The sequence below is a fragment of the Oncorhynchus gorbuscha genome, linkage group LG11, assembly GCF_021184085.1.
Source record: "Oncorhynchus gorbuscha isolate QuinsamMale2020 ecotype Even-year linkage group LG11, OgorEven_v1.0, whole genome shotgun sequence".
NCBI lineage: Eukaryota > Metazoa > Chordata > Actinopteri > Salmoniformes > Salmonidae > Oncorhynchus > Oncorhynchus gorbuscha.
This window is the reverse complement of record NC_060183.1, coordinates 26,321,059-26,343,296: the sequence shown is the minus strand read 5'-3', so window position 1 is coordinate 26,343,296 and position 22,238 is coordinate 26,321,059. Positions and strand designations below refer to the sequence as shown.

At 44.5% G+C, this 22,238-nt stretch overlaps 2 protein-coding genes across 2 annotated transcripts; one reads left to right on the top strand and one right to left on the bottom strand.

The window, feature by feature from the left end:
- The first annotated feature begins 372 nt into the window (after positions 1-372).
- LOC124048406 (kelch-like protein 10) lies at positions 373-3,851 on the top strand. Its single transcript, XM_046369171.1, has 5 exons — positions 373-609; positions 1,005-1,494; positions 1,719-2,327; positions 2,517-2,666; positions 3,210-3,851. Exons 1-5 carry the CDS (start codon positions 485-487, stop codon positions 3,579-3,581), a joined length of 1,746 nt encoding a protein of 581 aa, XP_046225127.1. The 5' UTR covers positions 373-484; the 3' UTR covers positions 3,582-3,851.
- A 2,311-nt stretch (positions 3,852-6,162) lies between these two features.
- On the bottom strand, positions 6,163-9,338 carry klhl11 (kelch-like family member 11). The gene is made up of 2 exons (XM_046369170.1): positions 8,759-9,338; positions 6,163-8,193 (listed from the first exon to the last, which is right to left on the bottom strand). Exons 1-2 carry the CDS (start codon positions 9,322-9,324, stop codon positions 6,609-6,611), a joined length of 2,151 nt encoding a protein of 716 aa, XP_046225126.1. The 5' UTR covers positions 9,325-9,338; the 3' UTR covers positions 6,163-6,608.
- Between the last annotated feature and the right edge of the window lie 12,900 nt (positions 9,339-22,238).

Below are 22,238 nucleotides of genomic sequence, written 5' to 3'. Positions count from 1 at the left end.
AAACAGTGGTTCCCATACGTTGATTCAAAAAAAGTAGCCCGATATCGGCGGTTGTTGAGCAAATGGATGTCACCTGAAAACTGAAGCAAATTCCAGAATAATTCAGAATATACCCAAAAAATGTAATCTGTTTTGACATATTTTATTATTTAAATATATAATGTCAGTTTTAAGTTAACAATAATTACAATTTAAAACATTTTTATTGTACATTTTATATTTTGGGGCTCTTAACTTTTTTGTTTTAGATTATTTCATTATTGGATCACGTTACCATGGTAAATTGATTGCTTTGTATCAACAGAGAAGTGGAAGAAATGCCATTGTGATATATCAATGTATGGATGTTCTAGAACTCAACAAGAATGGAAAGCAAAGTTCTCTCTCTATCACATCAAACATTTCAAAAACTAAAAAGTCTGCTGAAGACAGGCAAGAGTCTAGAACCTTAACCAAATTTCAAAAGGAGAAGACTACCGGTGCCATGGCCTGCAACATTTTCAATGAGCTACGCCTGGAAGAGAAACTCTGCGATGTGGTCATCAAAGTTGAGGGAGTTGAGTTCAGTGCCCACAAGACTATCCTGTGTGGATGCAGCTCGTATTTCCGGTGAGAGGCTTGTCTGTGGTGATTATACCATAAACATGAAAACAAAAATAACTTCAACATTCTAAATATGTATTGACATAGATGAAGAATGGAGACTTTAGCCTCAATCCATGCCCAAGAGAGAGTACCAACACTAGCCCAGTTTCCCAACACGATTGAGCCGCCTTCTGTAAATACATTTAATTCAGATTAATCCTAATTTGTCTTCATAGATACATCTTCAATTATTTCTGGACTATGTTTAATGCTTAATCAAAAGAGTTTCATAGGCCAGATACATGTATCCAACTCTGGACAGTTACATTTTTTGAGAATTGATTTCCTTATTCTGGGTCTGTGATGTGTGAAACTGTCCCTCAGTGAGTTGTCAATGTTTTGCCTTTTTCCTTCTGCAGTGCTCTGTTCACCAGTGGCTGGAACCCCTGCGAGAAACGTATGTACACAATCCCAGGTGTATCTCCTGAGATTATGAGGATGCTCATCGAGTACGCTTACACCCGGACCGTCCCGGTCACGGCGGACAACGTGGAGTTGCTCCTAGAGGCAGCAGACCAGTTCTCCATCCTGGGCATCGTGCAGGCCTGCTGCCACTTCCTGGAGACCCAGCTGTGTCTGGAAAACTGTATCGGCATCTGCAAGTTTGCCGACTTCTACTCCTGCCCGGAGCTGCAGCGCCGAGCACTGTTCTTCATCCTGGCCCACTTTGAGGAAATCGTCTGCTGCTCCCAGGAGTTCCTGGAGCTGTCTCTGGCCCAACTCCTCGACCTCATCAAGAAGGACGACCTGAACGTGAGGCAGGAGAACACTGTGTTTGAGGCCATCCTGCGCTGGATCGACCACACTCCTGCCAGCCGCAGGCACTGGATCTCTGTGCTACTGCCAAAGGTGACGGTCCACTTATAAAATGGTCACTGATCAAAGGCCTACTTTTTTGCTCTCATACTGGGCACCTATGGAGCTAATAACAACCAAGTGAAAATTGGTTTCATAATATGTGCCACATTATGTTAGACAAGAAGCGTGTTTGCTTAGTCTTCCATACCTCTATGGTTTGCTTTGAGTGTTTTTCAACTGTATGAAATCCCTTACATTTAATTCTGTCCATCTAGGTGCGAATGGCTTTGATGAATGCTGACTACTTCATAAACCATGTGAGGAACAACTCCCTGGTGAAGGGCAGCGATGAATGCAAACCCATCATCCTCAACGCCTTAAAGGCCATATACGAACTCAACATGCACGGCCCCTCCATTTCCAGTAATCCGCTGAGGCGACCTCGCCTGCCTTACGCCATCCTACTAGCTATCGGCGGCTGGAGTGGAGGCAACCCGACCAATGTCATCGAAGCATACGACACGAGGGCCGACCGTTGGGCGACCATAGCGCAGGAAGAGAGCCCACGGGCTTACCACGGTGCTGTGTACCTCAACGGCTTCGTCTACTGCTTAGGCGGCTTTGACAGCGTGGAATACTTCAACAGCGTCCGCAAGTTCAACCCCATCACGTGCACCTGGCACCAAGTTGCGCCCATGCACTCGCGGCGCTGCTACGTCAGCGTGACAGTGTTGGACGGCTGCATTTATGCCATAGGCGGCTTCGATGGCTACGGGCGTCTTACAAGTGTGGAGCGGTACGAGCCTGAGACAAACCAGTGGACCCTGGTAGCACCGATGCACGAGAAGAGGAGCGATGCCAGTGCCACCACACTGCATGGCAAGGTAGGCAGAAGTTGAAGGGGAATAGATTAAGTGATGCCTGCCAATACTCGTGTGGCAGTACGAAAGAGTAATTGGTATTAAACCTGAAAACAGTAAATGGCAAACTAGACTACTAGATTGCACCTTACAAGTAAAAAAATAAAATAACAGTTGCGGTGTGTCAATCCTGTGGGGTTCTCTGGCGTTCAGGTGTACGTCTGTGGAGGCTTCAATGGGACCGAGTGCTTGTTCAATGCAGAGAGCTACTGTCCCAAGACTAACCAATGGACCCCGATTGCACCTATGAGTCGCCGCCGCAGTGGGGTCGGCGTCATTGCATACAAGGAGCACGTCTATGCAGTAAGTTACACACACAACATGAGTCCGAGCAGCACTGCTAGTCGGAACAAACTAAGTAGCCATGTCTGGAGGACTAACACTTTTGTAATGTGTTTTGGTCTGTACATTCAAAACACTTGTCTCAGGACAAGTCCAGGGGTGTGCAGGCGCTTTACTCATGGTACAATTCAGTGGGAGATATTCAGAATTGAGTATTAAAACAAATTGCAGTAACTACCTGGAGCACTGAGATGGCCTTAGGAGGCAATGGTGCTCGGTTCCTCAGTGAGATTGATTGCTGTGTAAAACTACCAGTCTGGAATAGATGGAGACGTCAATTAGCTCAATAGTCTCAGGCTGTCAAGCAAGTTACATTTTGACGGTACAACTTGAATATAAGCAGCTGTTCTTTCATGAATCTTTTCTTTCCATGAAATGTAAAGTTTATAATGAATGTATATGTGGCTAATTAAACATACAGATGAATTGCCTCTAGCTTCTGTTTCTTTCTCACAACATTTGAATTCCAATTAGCCTCAGAATCACAAGATTGTTCTACCCTAGGTCGGAGGCTTTGACGGCGCCAACCGTCTAAAGACCGCAGCGGTCTACAACCCACTGGACAACACCTGGCGCGCCTTGCCCACCATGTTCAACCCGCGCAGCAACTTTGGCATCGCCGTGGTGGATGACCTGCTCTTCGTGGTGGGCGGCTTCAATGGTTTCAACACCACCTACAACGTGGAGTGCTACGACGGGAAGACAGACGAGTGGTATGACGCCCACGACATGCCCACTTTCCGCAGTGCCCTCGGTTGTTGCGTCGTGCCCGGCCTGCCTAACGTGGCACAGTATGCTGCCCCCCGCGACTCCCCAATGTTGCTTGCTGACGAATGGAACACACCTTCCAAGACCAGGCTGGCCTCAAACCTATAGACAAGTACATCCTTCCCATTCCCCACGATAAGACTAGAAAAAAAGAGAGGATATTTTGCTTAGGAAATAAATATATTAAGATAACTGTTTGGAGTAAAACATTTTAGCTGATTGTTTGCATTATACATCTGACATACCAAAATAAAACACATTCAGCATCTTCACAGACAACAGATATAGACCGCCTAATTATATGAAATATCTTTTTTTTTTTTTTATTGCAAATGGCGGTATTCTCAGAGCTCGTTCTGCATTTTAAAGCGAATACACACAAAGCAAAATATGTCCTTTACAACTTCAAATTACTGTACGAGAATGAGACCAGAAGGAATATGGGTTCTGGACACCTACAATAACACAGAAGCTCAGATTCCCTCTGCATTTATGGATGAGGAATAACAACTGGTGGGAGATTCACTGCTTTCAGCATGATAAAGGACTTTCAGTATCAAATAAAAAAAACATCCCAACTGGAGACATTTACAAAATCAACACCGACATAGTATACTACTCTGAATCTAACTATCCATGGAGTGCATTTATGAATGTACATGGTAGAACATAATGAGGATCTGAATCAACAGAACTCTGGATTGTTTTAGCTGAAACACGATTGTGAGGTACTGTGAATAAAAATGGTGTTGAGGAATGTAAGTCACTACGTAACACAATGTGCCTCCAGCCACAATGACCTGAAAAGGTTAAGTCTTTGACAATATAAAACACACAACAGCAGGAAAATACACACAATTACCTGAAAACGTTCACAATGCACTGAGTGAGTAAATACATAATTACAGCTTTTCCCATTTCCAGACAAGTTTCCAGAAAGAAAAAAAAAAGTTATTAAACCGCCAGATAACATCACGGCTTGAAGAACATTTCACACACGTCGGTATTGTAAGCACAATGGAATGCTAATAAAGTCTTTGACCTTGGTTTCAGGTTACCGAACGAGACAAATAATGACTGACAGACATTTCATTGAAGACCACCTGAGTGTGTCGTTAAACTTTCCTGTGCAAGTGGGGTAGGTATGTTACCCCAGTAGCTATAATCTGCCTTCCTGTGAGGTAGTGGAGTTCATTATTTCTAAATAGAATTACTTCCAGGTTACGCTTTGGCATTGGGGGAATTATAAAGTGAAATTGTAGCGTAAGGTCTTCACTGCCCTACCAAGCAAAAAGGCAGTAACTGCTCATTTGGTCAAAAACGAGTTAGTCATTTTTGCTACATCAAATACATGCTTAATTATATGGACAAGTATCCTGCCTCTTTTGTATTGTGCTCTGGAGAAAGTGGGGGTCATGTTAGCAGTAACTGCATAAGGTTACTGTGAAACTAAGGTAAATAAAAGCCATTTTTTTCCTCAGTTCCACGCTATGAGCAGTTACTGCCGTTTTGCTTGGTAGGGCAGTTCAGTTGACCACTTTTATAAGCAGGCAAAGTCGATAGGCTTACTCAAGTGCAATTAACCATGCTTTAGGAATGTCACAATTGAATGGAATGGAGAAAGGAGTGCTCTCAACGACTCCCGAGAAAACGTTAACGTTAAGTTACTGTAGATATCATTTGGCCCAAGTTACAGAGGACACTTGTTCCCTTAAAATTATTATTCTGCTCCACCTATAATTTTATAGCTCTCTTTTGCCAAAGAAAAAAAAACAAAAAAAAACCACATCCAAACGGTCAAAAATAGATTGAGAATTTCAAAATGAAGTGCTTTTCGTTCCTCTCCTATTATTTACAGTGCATATTTAAACAACACAAACAAATCTGGTGTTACGAGTCTCTTTCCAACATTCAAATGGTACAGAACACATTGAGCTATCGTAACACATATATCTAGTGCAAAACAAAGCCATGGAGGAAACAGGCCGAAGACTGTAATGAAGCAAGCGAAAGGAGTAGCCTAAAACTGAAAGGAGTAGCCTGTCTATACAATGCACTCAATAGATGTACATTAAAGCAAGTCTTTAAAACCTTCCCCTTTGTGTGGGCCGTAGCATCCCACTAAAGCCAGCACATAAAAGGTGGTCATGGGAACCATCACAGTGTCAAATGGAATGTCAGTCTAAGGTCGAGTTCCTGGCCGACTACAAGCGTAAGTGTTGCATTGCATCAACCAATAGACTCCGTGCCACGTCATCGACTGTGCAGTCGGGCATCAGATTGCTATAGCATGTGATGTGGTTAGCAGATGTGTTAAATACCTAATCAGGAGTTGTAAGATCTGGCATGCGTCTAATGTAGTTGGACAGGAACTCCCATTTAAAAGCTAGAATGGAGCATTGCTAGCCTGGTCCCAGATCAACTCGTCAGGCATTGACAGCAACTGAGTTGGCATGATAGTACTAACAGGCTGACGCTAACTTGGTCCTCAGGTGCACATTTTGTACTACACCACAGGAGGTTGTTGGCACTTTAATTGGGGAGGACCAGCTTGTGGTAAAGGCTGGAGTGGAATTAGTGGAATGGTATCAAATAACTCAAACAAGTTTTCCAGGTGTTTGATGCTTATTCCATCGCGCCGCTCCGGCCATTATTATGAGCCGTCCTCCCCTCAGCAGCCTCCACTGCACTACACAACCGATTCAAATAATCAACTCATCATCAAGCTTCGATTATTTGAATCAGCTGTGTAGTGCTAAGGCAAAAAAACAAAATGTGCACACTTTGGGTTCATCGGGACCAAGTTTGGGAAACACTTCTCTAAAGCATATATTAAGAGAGGATTAAGAGAAGGCATATTTAAGTAAGGCCAAAAGCATACATAAATAATGTCCTTTTTACATGGCGTATCGTTCCATTGTCTAGTCATACGTTTATTCAATGCCAATTGTCACATACAACTGCCACAGACACTTTCTCTCATCGACAAACCTGAGCCCAAAAAATGAAAAGCAACCCCGAAAAAAAGCGTGGCAATATCAACGAACTGCATATTAGACAGGAGGGACAGTACTGAAAGGAAAATGGGAATCGGACACTGAGAACGATGCCGCTCGTGGGAGGACGGAATGGAGTTCAGCACTCGATCTGCGACTGCAGCTGCCTGCGCAGGGTGAGGGTGCGGCGGTGGAGCTGCTGCATCTGCTGCATGCGGTCCCGCTGCCGTGCCAGGTTCTGTGGCATAGGGTAGCGCTGGCAGCCGTACAGGAAGCGGTATGGGATGCGTACGTGGCAGGCGGTGGCACGGCAGCGCGGCTGGGGCATGGGCGGCAGCAGCATCCAGCGCTTCCGCTCGCCGCAGTAGCGGTAGGCCTCCTTGCGGTACTGCTTGTCCACGTCGTCGCTGTTCTTCCAGCCGCCGATCACAAACACGTCCTCGCCCAGGTAGCAGATGGCAGTGCCCTCGATGCTGGTGACCTCAGGCGGCAGGCTCTCCAGGATGTCGTCCGAGATGCGAGCACTGATCTTCTGCTTTGCGGTCTCGTCCTGCACGGCATAGCTCTTGGGGCAGCAGGAGGCAGTGTGGTAGAAGTTGGTGGGCGCCACCGCCATCTGGAACACACAGTAGTTGTCAATGAGCGGCAGGGAGTCCACCTCCTGCCACTGGTGGCTCTCGGTGTCGTAGCGCGTGGTCACAGTCTTCAGCCCGTCCTCGTTGTCCGTGTCCACGGGCGTGCGCGCCGTCACATATACATAGCGATCCTCCACGCTCACCGCCTTCACGTCGCGCAGGATCTTGGGCGCCGACTCAAGGTTGTGCCACTTGTCCTGCTCGGGCTCGTACACGCTCACGTCCTTGAAGCCCGGGCTGAAGTTGCCGTGGCCGCCGATGCTGTACAGGATGTTCTTGATGCAGGTGAGGCCGAAGGAGTGCTTGCGCGTGGTCAGGTTACTCACCTGTTCCCAGGTGTTGCGGTTGGGGTTGTAGCGCTCCACGGTCTTGGCGAAGCCCGGTTCCATGGAGCCTGCTACGTAAACGTGGGAGTCCGTGGTGGCGATGGCATGGCCATCCAGGTGGTTGTGGATGTGGGGCAAGTTGACCCAGCGGTCCTCATACACAAAGTAGCCCACGCACTCACTCAGGTAGTCGCCGCCCTCAGACACCCCGCCCACCACCATGATCACGTCCATGTTCTGTCCGAAGCGCGGCTGGAAGGCTGCCATGTGTGACGCCCAGAACTCTAGGTCGACTGACTTGAGGTTCTCAAAGCGAATGGCGTGGCCCTCCACGGCCTCAGACACCAGCTGCAGGCAGGCGGCGTTGTTGGCCACCAAGGGCTCCTTCTTGACCACCTGGGTCAGGTAGGTGGGCATGATCTGGGGAAGTCGGAGGAGGCGAAACAGCTCCTCAAAGTGCTTCTCTCGCTCCTCAGCGTTGCGCTGTACCCATTTGACGATAGCGTCGAAGAGCACCTCCTCCGAGTCCACAGTGATCTCGGCGTCGGACAGCCAGTCCCGCACCAGGTGGAAGGGGAGCGTGTAGAATTCTTCGTCCTGGATGACCTTGTGGAAGTTGCGTCTGATCATGTCAGCAGCACGCAGGGCAAGCTGGTCCAGCGTGTACATGTGGGCCAGGCTGTGCACCGCTACGCAGTTAGCCAGGCTCAACTTCTTCTTCAGGAACTCACCGCAAAAGTCTTTCAGCTGCACCAGCAGGAACCTGAAACAGTCAATGTACTAATGAAGCATCACATTTATTCAACCTTTATCAATATAGCACTCAGACTACCAGTAGTGGTTAAAGCCATATCAATGTATATATGGATCTGGTAGTGGTTATACATGTTTTTATTTCAATAAAATCATAATAGCCTAGATATAGATCTATAATAGAGCATTGGAATTGCCAAAGCTTAGAAACTAGAATTTTCCCCAAACCAACGCATCCCACCACTTGTTCTGTTTGGTGAGCCAATCCGGCACCTGCAACGCAGCCTTCATTGCACCCAATACATTTGAAAGGGGGTTGGGGCAAGTGTCTTTTCCGGCGTTGACAATTGGCTCAATGTGAAAATAAAATATCTAGCTATGTTTTGCTTGTTAGGGCACAAATTGAACAACGATGAAAGGACAGCTTTAGACATTCACTGTAATAGGAAAACTGTGTGTTTACAGTAAACCACCAATAACAAATGGCGGTTGCCTAGTTTGGAGACTACTTTTAACTATACAAACAGTAAGTTCGTGCTACCCGATAGATGGATAACTAGTGCAATATGTATTACCTGTCAGCTAGTTCCAATACTTCGTGAACGTTGGCGGTGCTCACTCGTATTTCACCAGTGTACATGAACTGTATGACGCTTTCCACTGTCTCTGGGTCGGGCCCCGTTTCAGAGCTCCATTCTTTCATATCCACCCGCCCGGACAGCGACTCAGAAAATTGCCCCCCCAGTAGAGGGGTGAAATAGTCCGTAGATGCAGCCAGAACCGAACGGTGGGCCGTGAACTCGCAACTTTGGACCCTTTCGCTGGCTGCCCCGCTACTGAAGGCCAACGTCACATCGCAGAACAACCCGGTCTTCCTCTGCTCATTCTGCCGACGAGACAGCTCTGAGCAGTGGGTTGAAGATGTAAAATCTTCGGCCTCCTCTGAATCCCCATCCCCCGCGAGTACAGTGGGTGGGCTGGTTCCACTGCCGCTGCTTCTGTTCGAATCGTCCGGGTTCGGTGCTGTGGCTGCCATATCGGCAGAATAAGGTTTAAACCTTAAAACAATGTTATGCAAAAGCCTGGGGAAGCAGTCGCACGCACATACAACGCAAGTAAACAAACACTCCAGAATGGACATGCGTAGTCGATGGCAAGCGGTATAGCGCTTTCGAGACAACTAGGAAGTCGGGGAAAAAACGATGTCAGATCGTGACGTCAGCCATCTTTAGGTCAGAGAAGTCCGAGCCCTAGTGGTGCATTCAAAACAACCGGAACTCGAAAAAAAACTAGGTTACATTTTTTCCGAGTTCGACGACCGTTCAAATAAAAAATCCATGTGACAAACTTTATTTGTCACATGCGCCGAATTACAACAGGCGAAACAGTGAAATGCTTACATACAAGCCCTTAACCAACAATGCATTCTTAAGAAAATACAAAACAAAACAAAGTAAGAGATAAGAAAAACACATAATTAAGGAGCAGCAGTAAATAATAATAGCGGCGCTATATACAGGGATACCGGTTCAGAGTCAATGTGTCAATGTGCAGGGCACTGGTATTGAGGTAATTATGTACATGCAGGTTGGGTTATTAAAGTGGCTATGCATAGATAATAACAGAGAGTAGCAGCAGTGTAGGGGGGGGGTGCAAATAGTCTAGGGAGCCATTTGTTTAGCTGTACATGAGTCTTATGGCGTGGGGGTAGAACCTGTTTAGAAGCAACCTGTCAGGATGCTCTCGATGGTGCAGCAGTAAAACCTTTTGAGAATCTGAGGACCAATGCCAAATCTTTTCCTCCTGTGGGGGAATAGGTTTTGTCGTGCCCTCTTCACGACTGTCTTGATGTGCTTGGACCATGTTAGTTTGTTGGTGATGTGGACACCAAGGAACTTGAAGCTCTCAAACTGCTCCACTACAGCCCCGTCGATGAGAATTGGGGCGTGCTCGGTCCTCCTTTTCCTGTAGTCCACAATCATCTCCTTTGTCTTGATCACGTTGAGAGAGAGGTTGTTGTCCTTGCACCACACGGTCAGGTCTCTGACCTCCTCCCTATAGGCTGTCTTCGGTTGTTGAGAAACCTTCACTGGTCATGGTGGCTGTACTACCATTGTTTCTTCATTGCCACTCGTTCCTTCCCATCTTCTCACCGCCTCCAGATAGGAGACACGCTGGACACTCCTTGCCACATCATTCTCCTTCACACGAACAGAGCACTCCAGGAATTCAGGTGCATGTTCACCTCCACAGTTACAGCATTTCACTTCATCTGGCGTATGATACTCTTCCCCTCTGCACACACTTGACACATGGCCAAATCTTTTGCATTTATGACACTGAAGGGGCTTGTGCACAAAAGCTCTCACATGAATCTCATGAATCCTAACTTTATATGAGAAGGTGAGAGACTCTCCGTCAACAGTAGCATGGATGAAGTTAATTCATTTTCTCCATCCAACATACAGGTCAGTCGACGTGCACCAACCACTCCATCGATGCCTTCAGTAATATCCTCTGACTTTATTTCTTGAGCCACCCCAGAAATAACCCCCTTGATAGGCACCTTGCTAGTCTAGTAGTTTCCTATGTTCCACCACAGCTTTACTTCTCCTGTTTCCCCTTTTTCTTCGCCACTGTAACCCACTCGTTCTCACTTTCTGTGCTATTAGCTTCACCCGACTCACCAGCAGTTTCAAACAAAACCTCAGCTTCCGTCATCTTCCAATTGCCTCATTGGACAGCCCTGTTTGTCTAGCACGCTTCTAGAGTGTGGCGCATGAGATTAAAGGCGCACGCATACTAGGTTCGGTTTGCTCCTAGCAGATGCTAAGCGAATGTCTGTGCCTGGCATACTCCTTTAAAAGACCTTTGCTGAAAAACAGAAAAAAGCATCAATATTACTGTCTGTCTTGAGACACCTTAACAACAACATACCCAGTATACTTTTCCCCAAAATAGTCCAAATTAATCTAAGTTAAATCAAGACGTCTGTAACAAATTGACAGTCTTAACCGCACAATCTTACATCTAACTAATAACCTTTTCAGACATATGGAATGTGCCGCCTTGAAAGTGCCTCGGCTACGGCATGTTTAATGTGTCTTTTTAAATCATGACTGGCTCCAACTGAAGTTATTATCTGAGACTGGACATACTTTTGATTTAGCATTGTTCCTTGCTCAAGCAATGGACACTGCCCACAAGGATGTCAAAGAAATCCCAGGGAAAATGTGTGGACAGGGCTAATGTGACTTGGAAACAAGTGACAGGCCAGGGAAGTGTGCACAAGCTAGGCATACGTCAGAGAGAGAAACCAGCACGAGGTGAGTACGTGAAAGTATGTTGCAGATGCCAAGGTGATCACAGGGCAAGTGAGTGCTGTTTTCAGGATGGAAAGTGCCATACGTGTGGCAAACAAGAACATATAAAACGAGCCTGTGGGGTTAAATCCCCTGCAGAAAGATCCAGACAAAAAGGGGGAGGGAGTCCTTCTGTAGCTCAGTTGGTAGAGCATGGTGCTTGTAACGCCAGGGTAGTGGGTTCGATCCCCGGGACCACCCATATGTAGAATGTATGCACACATGACTGTAAGTCGCTTTGGATAAAAGCGTCTGCTAAATGGCATATATTATATATAAGCAAAAGCAATGACAAAGGAGCAAAAAAAATGTATGAGACACATCACACCCGTGGGGAAGCTGAACAAAACAAAGAGGAAGAAGAGGAAGAGGAAGAAGAGGATACGTTTACAATGTACAGCATGTCAGATAACACACCAAAAGTGGCGAGTTTGAAGTGGATACAGGGTGCAGTGTAACCCTAATCAACAGAGTTGTGGGACAGTGCAAAAGTTCCAGACTTAATGACTTGTTCTGTGCATCTCAAAACGTACACAGGTGAGAGACTAGACCCAATAGGAGCAGCTAATGTAACTGTGCAGCACAGAGACACAGTGACTCAGCTACCTGTAGTAGTCGTATCAGGCACCGGACCAAAGCTGCTACGTCAAGGCTGGATAAAATACATGAAAGTAGACTGGGGAACAGTAAATCAGATTGATGAGGGTCAACAGTGGACTGGAAGAGGTGTTGACAAAGCATGAGAATGCGTTCAAAGAGGAACCTGGAACATTGAACGTCTCCCCAGCTAAAATCTATGTCGACACAAAGGACAAACCAAGGTCTTACAAACCAACACATGTACCTTATGCCATGAAGTCAAAGGTAGAGGCAGAGATTGACCGTTTCTTGAAAGAGGACATTATCGAACCAGTCAAATTCTTAGAATGGGCAGCTCCCATAGTGCCTGTTTTGAAACCTAACAATTTTGTGAGAATCTGTGGGCATTACAAACTGACTGTTAACAGACTATCCTCGTCAGAGCAGTATCCAGTTCCAGAAACAGAGGATCTATTTGCAAATCTGGCTGGTGGACAGAAGTTCACAAAGTTAGATATGAGCCATGCATATCAACAGGTCACTCTGGTTGAGGAATCTAAGATGTATTGTACAGTAAACACACGAGGGGTTGTTTCTGTATAAAGTTGACCTTTTGGTGTCTCCAGCAGTCCTGCTATTTTTCAGAGGACCATTGAGGGCGTACTTCAAGGGATTCCATATGTTGCCATTTCCTTTGATGACATCCTGGTGACGGGGAGGAATGACCAGGAGCATCTGAGCACGATGACTGAGGCACTACAGAGATTGGAGAGTGCGGACCTGTCGTCTCAAGCGTAGGAAGTGTACCTTCATGGGGAACGTGACAGTGTTCCTAGGACACAGAGTGAACGCCATGGGTGTCCATCCGCTCAATGACGAGGTACAAGCAATCCAGCACGCACCTGCTTCTAAAAATGGGACTGAGGTTAAAACCTGGGACACCCATGGCGTTCACTCTGTGTCCTAGGAACACTGTCACGTTCCCCATGGGACTGATAAACTATTATAACAGGTTCTTGCCAAACGTGTCAAGTGTTAGCACCTCATCACTGCTGAGTAAAGAGACAAAGTGGCAGTGGGGATAGAGCAGGGAGGACTTTGTTTGTAGAATCAAAGAAACTGATGCAGTCATCGGTTGTGTTGGTTCACTTCGATACTCTTGTGTGATGCGTCACCCTACGGGGTAGGGGCAGATCTGTCATACCGTATGCAGGACGGAACTGAGAGACCAATAGGGTTGATGTCGAGAACTCTTAACCCAACAGAAAATAACTATTCCCAATTAGATGAAGAGGGGTTAGCGGTAATGTTTGGGGTTCAGAAGTTCCACAAATATATATATGTCAGGAGGTTTACCGTACGTACAGATCATAAACCTTGACTGTCTCTTTTCAATGAAATGAAGGCAGTTCCACAGATGTTGTCAGCGAGAATCCAGAGGTGGACAGTGACGTGGAGGGCTTACGAGCATGGCCTCGTTTTCAAGGCAGGAAAGTACCATGGGAATGCAGATGCCTTGAGCCGTCTTCCACTGCCATACACGGCCATTGTAAACAGCTCGAGGACAGAGTGCTGATGTCCGTGGACACAGACACGGCACTCGTCACTGCAGAGTAAGTGATATCCGGGACAGATAAAGAGACGATACGGTCTAGAGTTAGAGAACATGTGGTAAGGGGATGGCCACAAGAAACAGAAGGGACTGAATTCACACCGGTGTCGGGAAAACAGAGTTGAGCGTGCAGGATAGTTGCTTTTTGTGGGGAGCACCAGTGATTGTCAGGCTATCCTACCGCAGCTACGTCAGGGTCACCCTAGGGTCTCATGTATGAAAGCGTTGGCTAGGAGTTACTTATGGTGGCCACAACTAGATCAGGAGATAGAGAATCTAGTCAAGACATGTAACACGTGTCAGGAACACAGAAAGGCACCAGCAGCAGCTCCACTCCACCCTAGGGAGTTTACAGAGAAAACGTGGAGAATATTGCACATAGATTACGCAGGGCCATTAGTGGGGAAAATGTTCCTGATAATCATTGATGCACATTCCAAATGGATGGATGTGTGTCCTGTTAGTTCTGCTTCATCTACTACTATAGATGGGCTACAACCAAGCTTTAACAATCAAGGGATACCTGAGATGGCGTGGAGCGACAATGCAACCTGTGTCGTGAGTACAGAGACACAATAATTCTTCAGAAACAACGGTATCGGGCATGTGACATCTGCTCCACGTCATCCACCTTCAAATGGACTGACTTGCCTAGTTAAATAAAGGTAAAATAAATAAATAGACTCAGTGACTGGTCCTGTTTCCTACGAGGTAATGTTGGGAGATATGTTAATCAGATTCTTGCCAGACGGGATGGAACAACGGTGTTTGTTGTTCACAGAGGCATGCAAAGCTTCCAAGCCGCTTAAAATACTTTGAACTCTGAACAAGAGGAAAAAAAGAACAGTTGACAAACTGTTTTTAAAAGACAAAAGACTCACAGTAAAAGAGACTCAAGAGTTAAATACTTAGTTACCCAAGCATGTGAAAAAATAAATGATTGTGAACATGTGAAATGTCATGTTTATTGTTTACACTGACTTGTTTAGCTCAGTAGAGTACATACGTTTAAAATGATGTTTCTGTTAAAGTAACTGTACTTCATAATTAGTTCCTTAACACAATAGAGGAGTATAGGGAATGTCTTGTGTTGTACATGTATATCCTAAAAAAGGGTTTATTCGGGACGATGTTATATTTAAGCAATAAGGCCTGAGGGGGTGTGGGATATGGCCAATATACCACTGTTAATAGCTGTTCTTACGCACGACGCAATGCGGAGTGCCTGGGTACAGCCCTTAGCCGTGGTATATTGGCCATATACCACAAACCTCTGAGGTGCCTTATTGACATTATAAACGTTTTACCAGCGTAACTAGAGCAGTAAAAATAAATGTTATATTGCCCATATACCACAAACCCCTGAGGTGCCTTGACATTATAAATGTTTTACCAGCGTAACTAGAGCAGTAAAAATAAATGTTTTGTCATACCCGTGTTATATCTGAGCGTATACCACGGGTATGACAAAACATTTATTTTTACTGCTCTTGTTACGCTGGTAAAACGTATACCCATGGTATACGCTCAGATATACCACGGCGGTCAGGCCTCAAACCACCCAGTGTATAATGAAATCTTAAGAGGGGTGGAATGTGGTAATGTGGTATTATCGTCATTACACATACACACCACCAGGTGATGTAGCACTGGAGTACTGTTCGGTACCATTGTTCGAGTATTGGAATGTACCCCGATGCACACGTCGAGTGCAGCTGCCTGCCTGTTACACCATGCTCCTAGTTAGTAATAAAGTAATCAGTTCATAAAGAGCTACTCCCTCACTGCTTCCAAGGCATTAAGAGCTCCAAGGGTTAATAACCACATTTGGTCATAATATATGGGCAAACCACTGACGGAGAAGCAAGCAACAAGCTTTAGCTCATTCGGTGCAAGCATCCAATTACTCTCACCGGTGTCAACATAGTGCCAAAAGTCCAAATGACAAATCGTACATTTCTCAATCTCACGGTCTCAAGTCCCCAACAGAACATGGACTAGTGTACTCTACCTGCTACTGCATAAAGTCATGCGCTAAGAAACAAAATAATTCTGCCACGACAATTAAATGACTCTTCTCGATATCTCACCTCTTGTTCCCTTTATTTTTCCGCCCCCTTCATTTCAATGTCTTTGTCCTTAGTTGCCATCTCTTCCTTCACCCAGTCACGGTGCCATTTGTCTCATCCTTCACTCTTTCTTTTAGTCAATGGCATCGAGCCCCTTGGTCAGCCGAGACCCCTCTAAGCTATTAGACTAAGAAAACAAGGGGGAGAATGTCATTATTCACTTAATGGTGAGGAATAATTGTTGACTCCTGTAACGTGTACGCTAGGAGTCGGGAAGCAAGTTCAGGGAGTGTATTTTAATTCATTAATTAACACGGAACAAAAACAATAAACACATGTAGCATACAGACATGAACACTGGAATAGAAACAACACCTAGGGGAAGAACTGAAGGGAGTCACATACATAGGGAAGGTAACCAGGCAGGTGATGGCGTCCAGGTGAGTCTGATGAGGTGCTAGTGCACGTAACGATGGTGACAGGTGTGCGTAATAATGAGCAGCCTGGTGACCTTGAGCGCCAGACAGGGAGTATACGTGACAGTACCCCCTCCCTGACGCGCGGCTCCAGCCGCAGGACGCCGACCAAAGGGAGGGTCCTGGGGACCAGGCCGGTCTCTTCTGCTGAGGCGGGGCAGCCTGACGAGCCGGCTGAGGCACCCCCAATAGCGAGCGACACCTGGACTCGAAATTGCCTACACTAACCCCCCAAAAATTCAACACTCCCTGATGCTTCCTTTTGGTGAGGCGTTATTCTGTAACGTGTAAGCTGGGAGTCGGGAAGAAAGTTCAAGGAGTGTATTTAATAAATAAACATAGCCGAAAACACAGGTAGCATACAGACATGAACACTGAAATATAAACAACGCCTAGAGAAAAAAACAAAGAGAGTGACTTATATAGGGCAAGTAATCAGGCAGGTGATGGAGTCCAGGTGAGTCTGATGAGGTACTGGTGCGCGTAACGATGGTGACAGGTGTGTGTAATAATGAGTAGCCTGGTGACTTTGAGCGCCGGGCGAGGGAGTATACGTGATAGACTCCATGATTGTGGTTTACCTGATACTTCACACAAAATGTATATCATTATAACGTAAGCCACAACTGTGGTGGGATCTCCTTCTACAATTGTGTAGAAGGAGGAAACACAAACATAACGTCTTAATTGGGCCACCAGAACACCTTCAATGCCAGGGTTGGGGTAAATTCCATTTAAATTCCAGTAAATATGTGTATAAGACAGTAGTTTAGGAATTGTTAGTTAGATTACTTGTTGGTTATTACTGCATTGTCGGAACTAGAAGCACAAGCATTTCGCTACACTCGCATTAACATCTGCTAACCATGTGTATGTGACAAATAAAATTTGATTTGATTTGATAAAGTCAACCAGATTTTACTCTTTAAAAAGCACTGAAGAGAATGGGAATTCAAATCAGAATTTCAGTGCACTTCTTGAATTGACTGGAATTGAAATGGAATTGTCCTCAACCCTCTTAAATTCACCTTGGTATAGATTCTACAAGTGTCTGGAACTCTTGGAGGGATGTGACACCATTCTTCCACGAGAAGTCCCACCATTTGGTGTTTTGTTGATGGTGGTGTAAAATGCTGTGTCAGGCACTGCTTTAGAATCTGTCATAAGTGTACAAGCCCCCTAAGGTCCTTTGAGACCAATCTTTCAAAGTCACTGAGATCTCCTCTTCCAGCCATGGTAGCCAAAATAATAGGCAGTTGGACATTTTTATACATGACCTTAAGCATGGGACATTAATTGCTTAATTAATTCAGGACCAACATCTTTGTGGAAGTACCTGATTTCAATATACTTTGTATCCCTCATTTACTCAAGTGTTTCCTTTATTTTGGCAGTTACTGTACCTGTATATTTTGCTGTGTTTTGCATTTCTGTTAATTTTCTATTTGTTGTGTGTTTGGGAGTGTCCGGTTTCCCTGGGCTATGTGCTGTCACAATGCATATGATGCACACATCTGTAGGCCAATTTAGAAACTGTCCGTTGGGGCTCACACGGGCTGAAAATATCTTTGTGATATATCTTTTTTGAATGACTTCAGTACCCATAATTGTATCTGCTTCCACGCCATTATGTGATGTCATGAAAATGCATCATAATGGCTGCATCATAATGCTTTTGGTTAAAAAAATCTCAAACTATATGGCTCTGCAAAACAGTTGTTGGAGGTGTCCACTCACATATCAACAACTGCATATCTCAAGGCCCGCTGCCCTTTTTTTCCCCACTAACAATTAAATCCTTCCAAACAATGCTGTCAAATAAGGCAAGACTCATAATGAATCAAGTAAGCACGAGGTTTAAAACATAGGCAACAAACGTGAGCTGGTAGATTAGTTGGCCTATTCTGGAAATGGGGAAATATAGGCTACAGTCCCACCTTGGATGTTCGTAACGGACATGCAGGACAATAAATACATAGCCTACTACTGTACCGTTTTAATATAAATAACAAAACAGTGTCCTTGATGACAAAGGAGGCCCAGAAGAGGTGAGCCTAACTTCTGTCTTTCTGTGAGGCTCCGCAGGGACTCTGTTGAGGTTCTACATGATTGGAGAGACACGTTGTTGTCCATTATAATACAAACACTTTGAACACTGAAGGATTAGGAATTCAACGGAAACGTACTGATAAAGGACATTACATTACAGCAATGGCAGAGACATGCTCACCACAGTCCACATACTCCACACCCCCCAATCATGAACTTAGCTGTTGGGAGCACTTCTCCACTCTCTACGGCTCCATGGTTGCCCACAGCTCCACCATATTCTCATTCATCTCCCTGCAGTGCTCAATCATCATCTGGACCATGTTGACCAACTCCATCTACCCTTTCCTCCATGGTTCTCCCCTTGACCTCCAGGCTCTCTCTAATCCTCCATCACCCTTGGCAACTCCTCCCTGGCCTTGGTCCACAAGTTCCTGGTGGTTGAGGGGGCTGAGGTTTCTCTGCTCCTGGATTGAAACATTCATAACAGGGTTCGAGGGCCACCCAAAACATTTAGTTTGGCCTGCCAGAGGCTCCCAGAATGATATTAGCCTACACTAATGTTCAAATGTTTGGGGTCACTGAGAAATGTCCTTGTTTTCCATGAAAACATACAAGAAATGAGTTGCAAAATGAATAGGAAATATATTCAAGACGTTGACAAGGTTATAAATAATTATTTTTTATTTAAATAATAATTGTATCCTTCAAACTTTGCTTTCGTCAAAAATCCTCCATTTGCAGCAATTACGGCCTTGCAGAGCTTTAGCATTCTAGTTGTCAATTTGTGGAGGTAATCTGAAGAGATTTCACCCCATGCTTCCTGAAGCACCTCCCACAAGTTGGATTGGCTTGATGGGCACTTCTTACATACTGTTAGCAGTTGACGTTATTCTTTAATAACACAGACCCCAAAGCAAATCAGGGGGAGGAAAATAGGTTTATTCAAATAGGACAAATCGTGCTTGGAAGTAGATGGTCATTATCCCCTGTCCTCAGTGATGCACTCCAGCGATTCTCTCCTGTGGTTCTCCCCTGTGATTATCTCCCAAGAACAAAGGGACAGGATCTAGTTTTATAACCCAGCCCTAGCCTGTGGTTGACCAATTAGAAGTCATTGCGGTACAACTGGGCCAATGGCCAAATAACAAGTATCCTGTTTCAGGCTCACTGTATAGACAAATTCCTCCCATGTCTCTGACCCGTTGATAAATAATTCCCTGTTACAGAAAAAACACTATTTACATAGATCATTAATTATATTGACTTTTCGTCCTCTTGACCTCTTGTACTCTGTCTCTGCGTTGTGTATTTATCTTCAAAATATTCTTATAGTACCATACGGTCAAGCTGCTCCCACAACAGATCAATAGGGTTGAGATCCGGTGACTGTGCTGGCCACTCCATTATAGACAGAATACCAGCGGACTGCTTCATCCCTAACTAGTTCTTGCATAGTTTGGAGCTGTGCATTGGGTCATTGTTCTGTTGTAGGAAGAAATTGGCTCCATTTGGGCTGTTCACAGGGTATGGTATGGCGTTGCAATATGGAGTGATAGCCTTCCTTCTTTAAGATCCCTTTAACTTGTACGAATCTCCCACTTTACAACCACCAAAGCACCCCCAGACCATCACATTGCCTCCACCATGCTTGACAGATGGCATCAAGCACTCCTCCATCATCTTTTCATTTTTTCTGCGTCTCACGAATGTTCTTCTTTGTGATCCGAACACCTCAAACTTAGATTGGAAAAAAGTGTTATGGACAGACCAATCTTCTTCTGTCCAGTGTCTGTGTTCTTTTGCCCATCTTAATATTTTATTTTTATTGTCCAGTCTGAGATGTGGCTTTTTCTTTGCAACTCTGCCTAGAAGGCCAGCATCCCAGAGTTGCCTGTTCACTGTTGACGTTGAGACTGGTGTTTTGTGGGTACTATTTCACGAAACTGCCAGTTGAGGACTTGTGGGGCATCTGTTTCTCAAACTAGACACTCTAATGTACTTGTCCTCTTGCTCAGTTGTGCACCGGGGCTTCCCACTCCTCTTTCTATTCTGGTTAGAGACAGTTTGTGCTTTTCTGTGAAGGGATTAGTACACAGCGTTGTACAAGGTCTTCAGTTTCTTAACAATTTCTTGTATGAAATAGCCTTCATTTCTCAGAACAAGAATAGACTGACGAGATTCAGAAGAAAGTTATTTGTTTCTGGCAATTTTGAGCCTGTAATCGAACCCACAAATGCTGATGCTCCAGATAATCAACTAGTCTAAAGAAGGACAGTTTTATTGCTTATTTAATCAGTACAACAGTTTTCAGCTGTGCTAACATAATTGCATTAGGGGTTTCTAATCATCAATTAGCTTTTTAAAATGATCAACTTGGATTAGCTAACACAACGTGCCATTGAAACAAAGGAGTGATGGTTGCTGATAATGGGCCTCTGTACACCTATGTAGACATTCCATAAAAAATCTGCCATTTCCAGCGACAATAGTCATTTACAACTTTAACAATGTCTACACTGTATTTCTGATCAATTTGATGTTATTTTAATGGACAACAAATGAGCTGTTCTTTAAAAAACAAGGACATTTCTAAGTGACCCCAAAACTTTGAATGGTAGTGTATTTATTGATCAACAGATTTTTTTGGGAGTCTTTTTGGCCCGTGGCTCAATACTGATATTACATTTTGGTCCAGGAGGTTTCACCACGTTAGGTTTACAAATCATAGGAACACTGCAAAGTTATGTTACAGTAACCCCCTGGCATATGTTGAATCCAATCATAAAACATAACATCCGAGGTCCTTCTGTAGCTCAGTTGGTAGAGCATGGCGCTTGTAACGCCAGGGTAGTGGGTTTGATTCCCAGGACCACCCATACGTAGAATGTATGCACACATGACTGTAAGTTGCTTTGGATAAAAGTGTCTGCTTAATGGCATATATTATTATATTATTATATTACCTGTTGCTGAAGGTCACCAGTAGATCTTGGCTCCTCAGTTGGCTCATGACATTCATCAATCGTCTGAAAGCAGCACAAAGCAACTCAAAATTGGAAAATGAAAATGCTACAGACGTTCAGCTGTTCATACAATATACTGTAGATACTTTCAAATAAATATTGTTTAGAAAATCTTTATTCCACTTCAGTAATGTTAATTAAAGGAGAAATCTGCAGTTCAAACAGTAACAAAGCTTCCACCCTGCCCCTGTTTTGGTAAAAAGCTGAGGGATGGGGCTAATGAAATGAACCACTCTCAAATTCATAGACAGAGCTATGGATGCAAGGAATGACCATCCATGATATCTAAAGTATATTTTTAACCATGTTATACAGAGCTTATATAAAATTACATTCATATCAAATCGAATTGTATTTGTCACATGCACCAAATACAACAGGTGTAGACTTTACCATGAAAAGCTTACTTACAAACAACACTGAGTTTTAAGAAATTAGAATTAAGAAAATATTTACTAAATTAACAAAAACTAACACGATAAAATAGCAATAATGAGACTATTCACAAGGGGTACAGAGTCAATGTGCGGGGGTACAGGTTAGTCAAGGAAATTTGTACATGTAGGTAGGAGAATAGAGACTATGCATAGATAATAAATAGCAAGTAACAGCTGTTTAGTAGCAGCATTTGATTAATTGTTCAGCAGTCTTATGGCTTCGGGGTAGAAGCTGTTAAAACTTCTTAGGGCTAGGCATCCTGCTAGCGGCACGCAATTTAAATAAATAATCATAACAATTATGGATATTAAACATTTAGGTACATACAAGTGTCTTATATCGTCTGAAAGCTTAAGTTCTAACTGCACTGTCTGATTTACAGTAACTATTACAGCGAAAGCATGCCATGCGATTGTTTGAGGACGGCGCCCCACATCAAAATAT

Bases quoted from the DNA above. Each gene is read 5' to 3' on its own strand.
- LOC124048406 (XM_046369171.1), top strand. From the start codon at position 485: ATGGCCTGCAACATTTTCAATGAGCTACGCCTGGAAGAGAAACTCTGC. The intron at 610-1,004 runs GTGAGAGGCTTG...TTCCTTCTGCAG, and splicing joins GGATGCAGCTCGTATTTCCG to TGCTCTGTTCACCAGTGGCT. The intron at 2,667-3,209 runs GTAAGTTACACA...GTTCTACCCTAG, and splicing joins ACAAGGAGCACGTCTATGCA to GTCGGAGGCTTTGACGGCGC.
- klhl11 (XM_046369170.1), bottom strand. From the start codon at position 9,324: ATGTCCATTCTGGAGTGTTTGTTTACTTGCGTTGTATGTGCGTGCGAC. The intron at 8,194-8,758 runs GTAATACATATT...TGACTGTTTCAG, and splicing joins GTATTGGAACTAGCTGACAG to GTTCCTGCTGGTGCAGCTGA.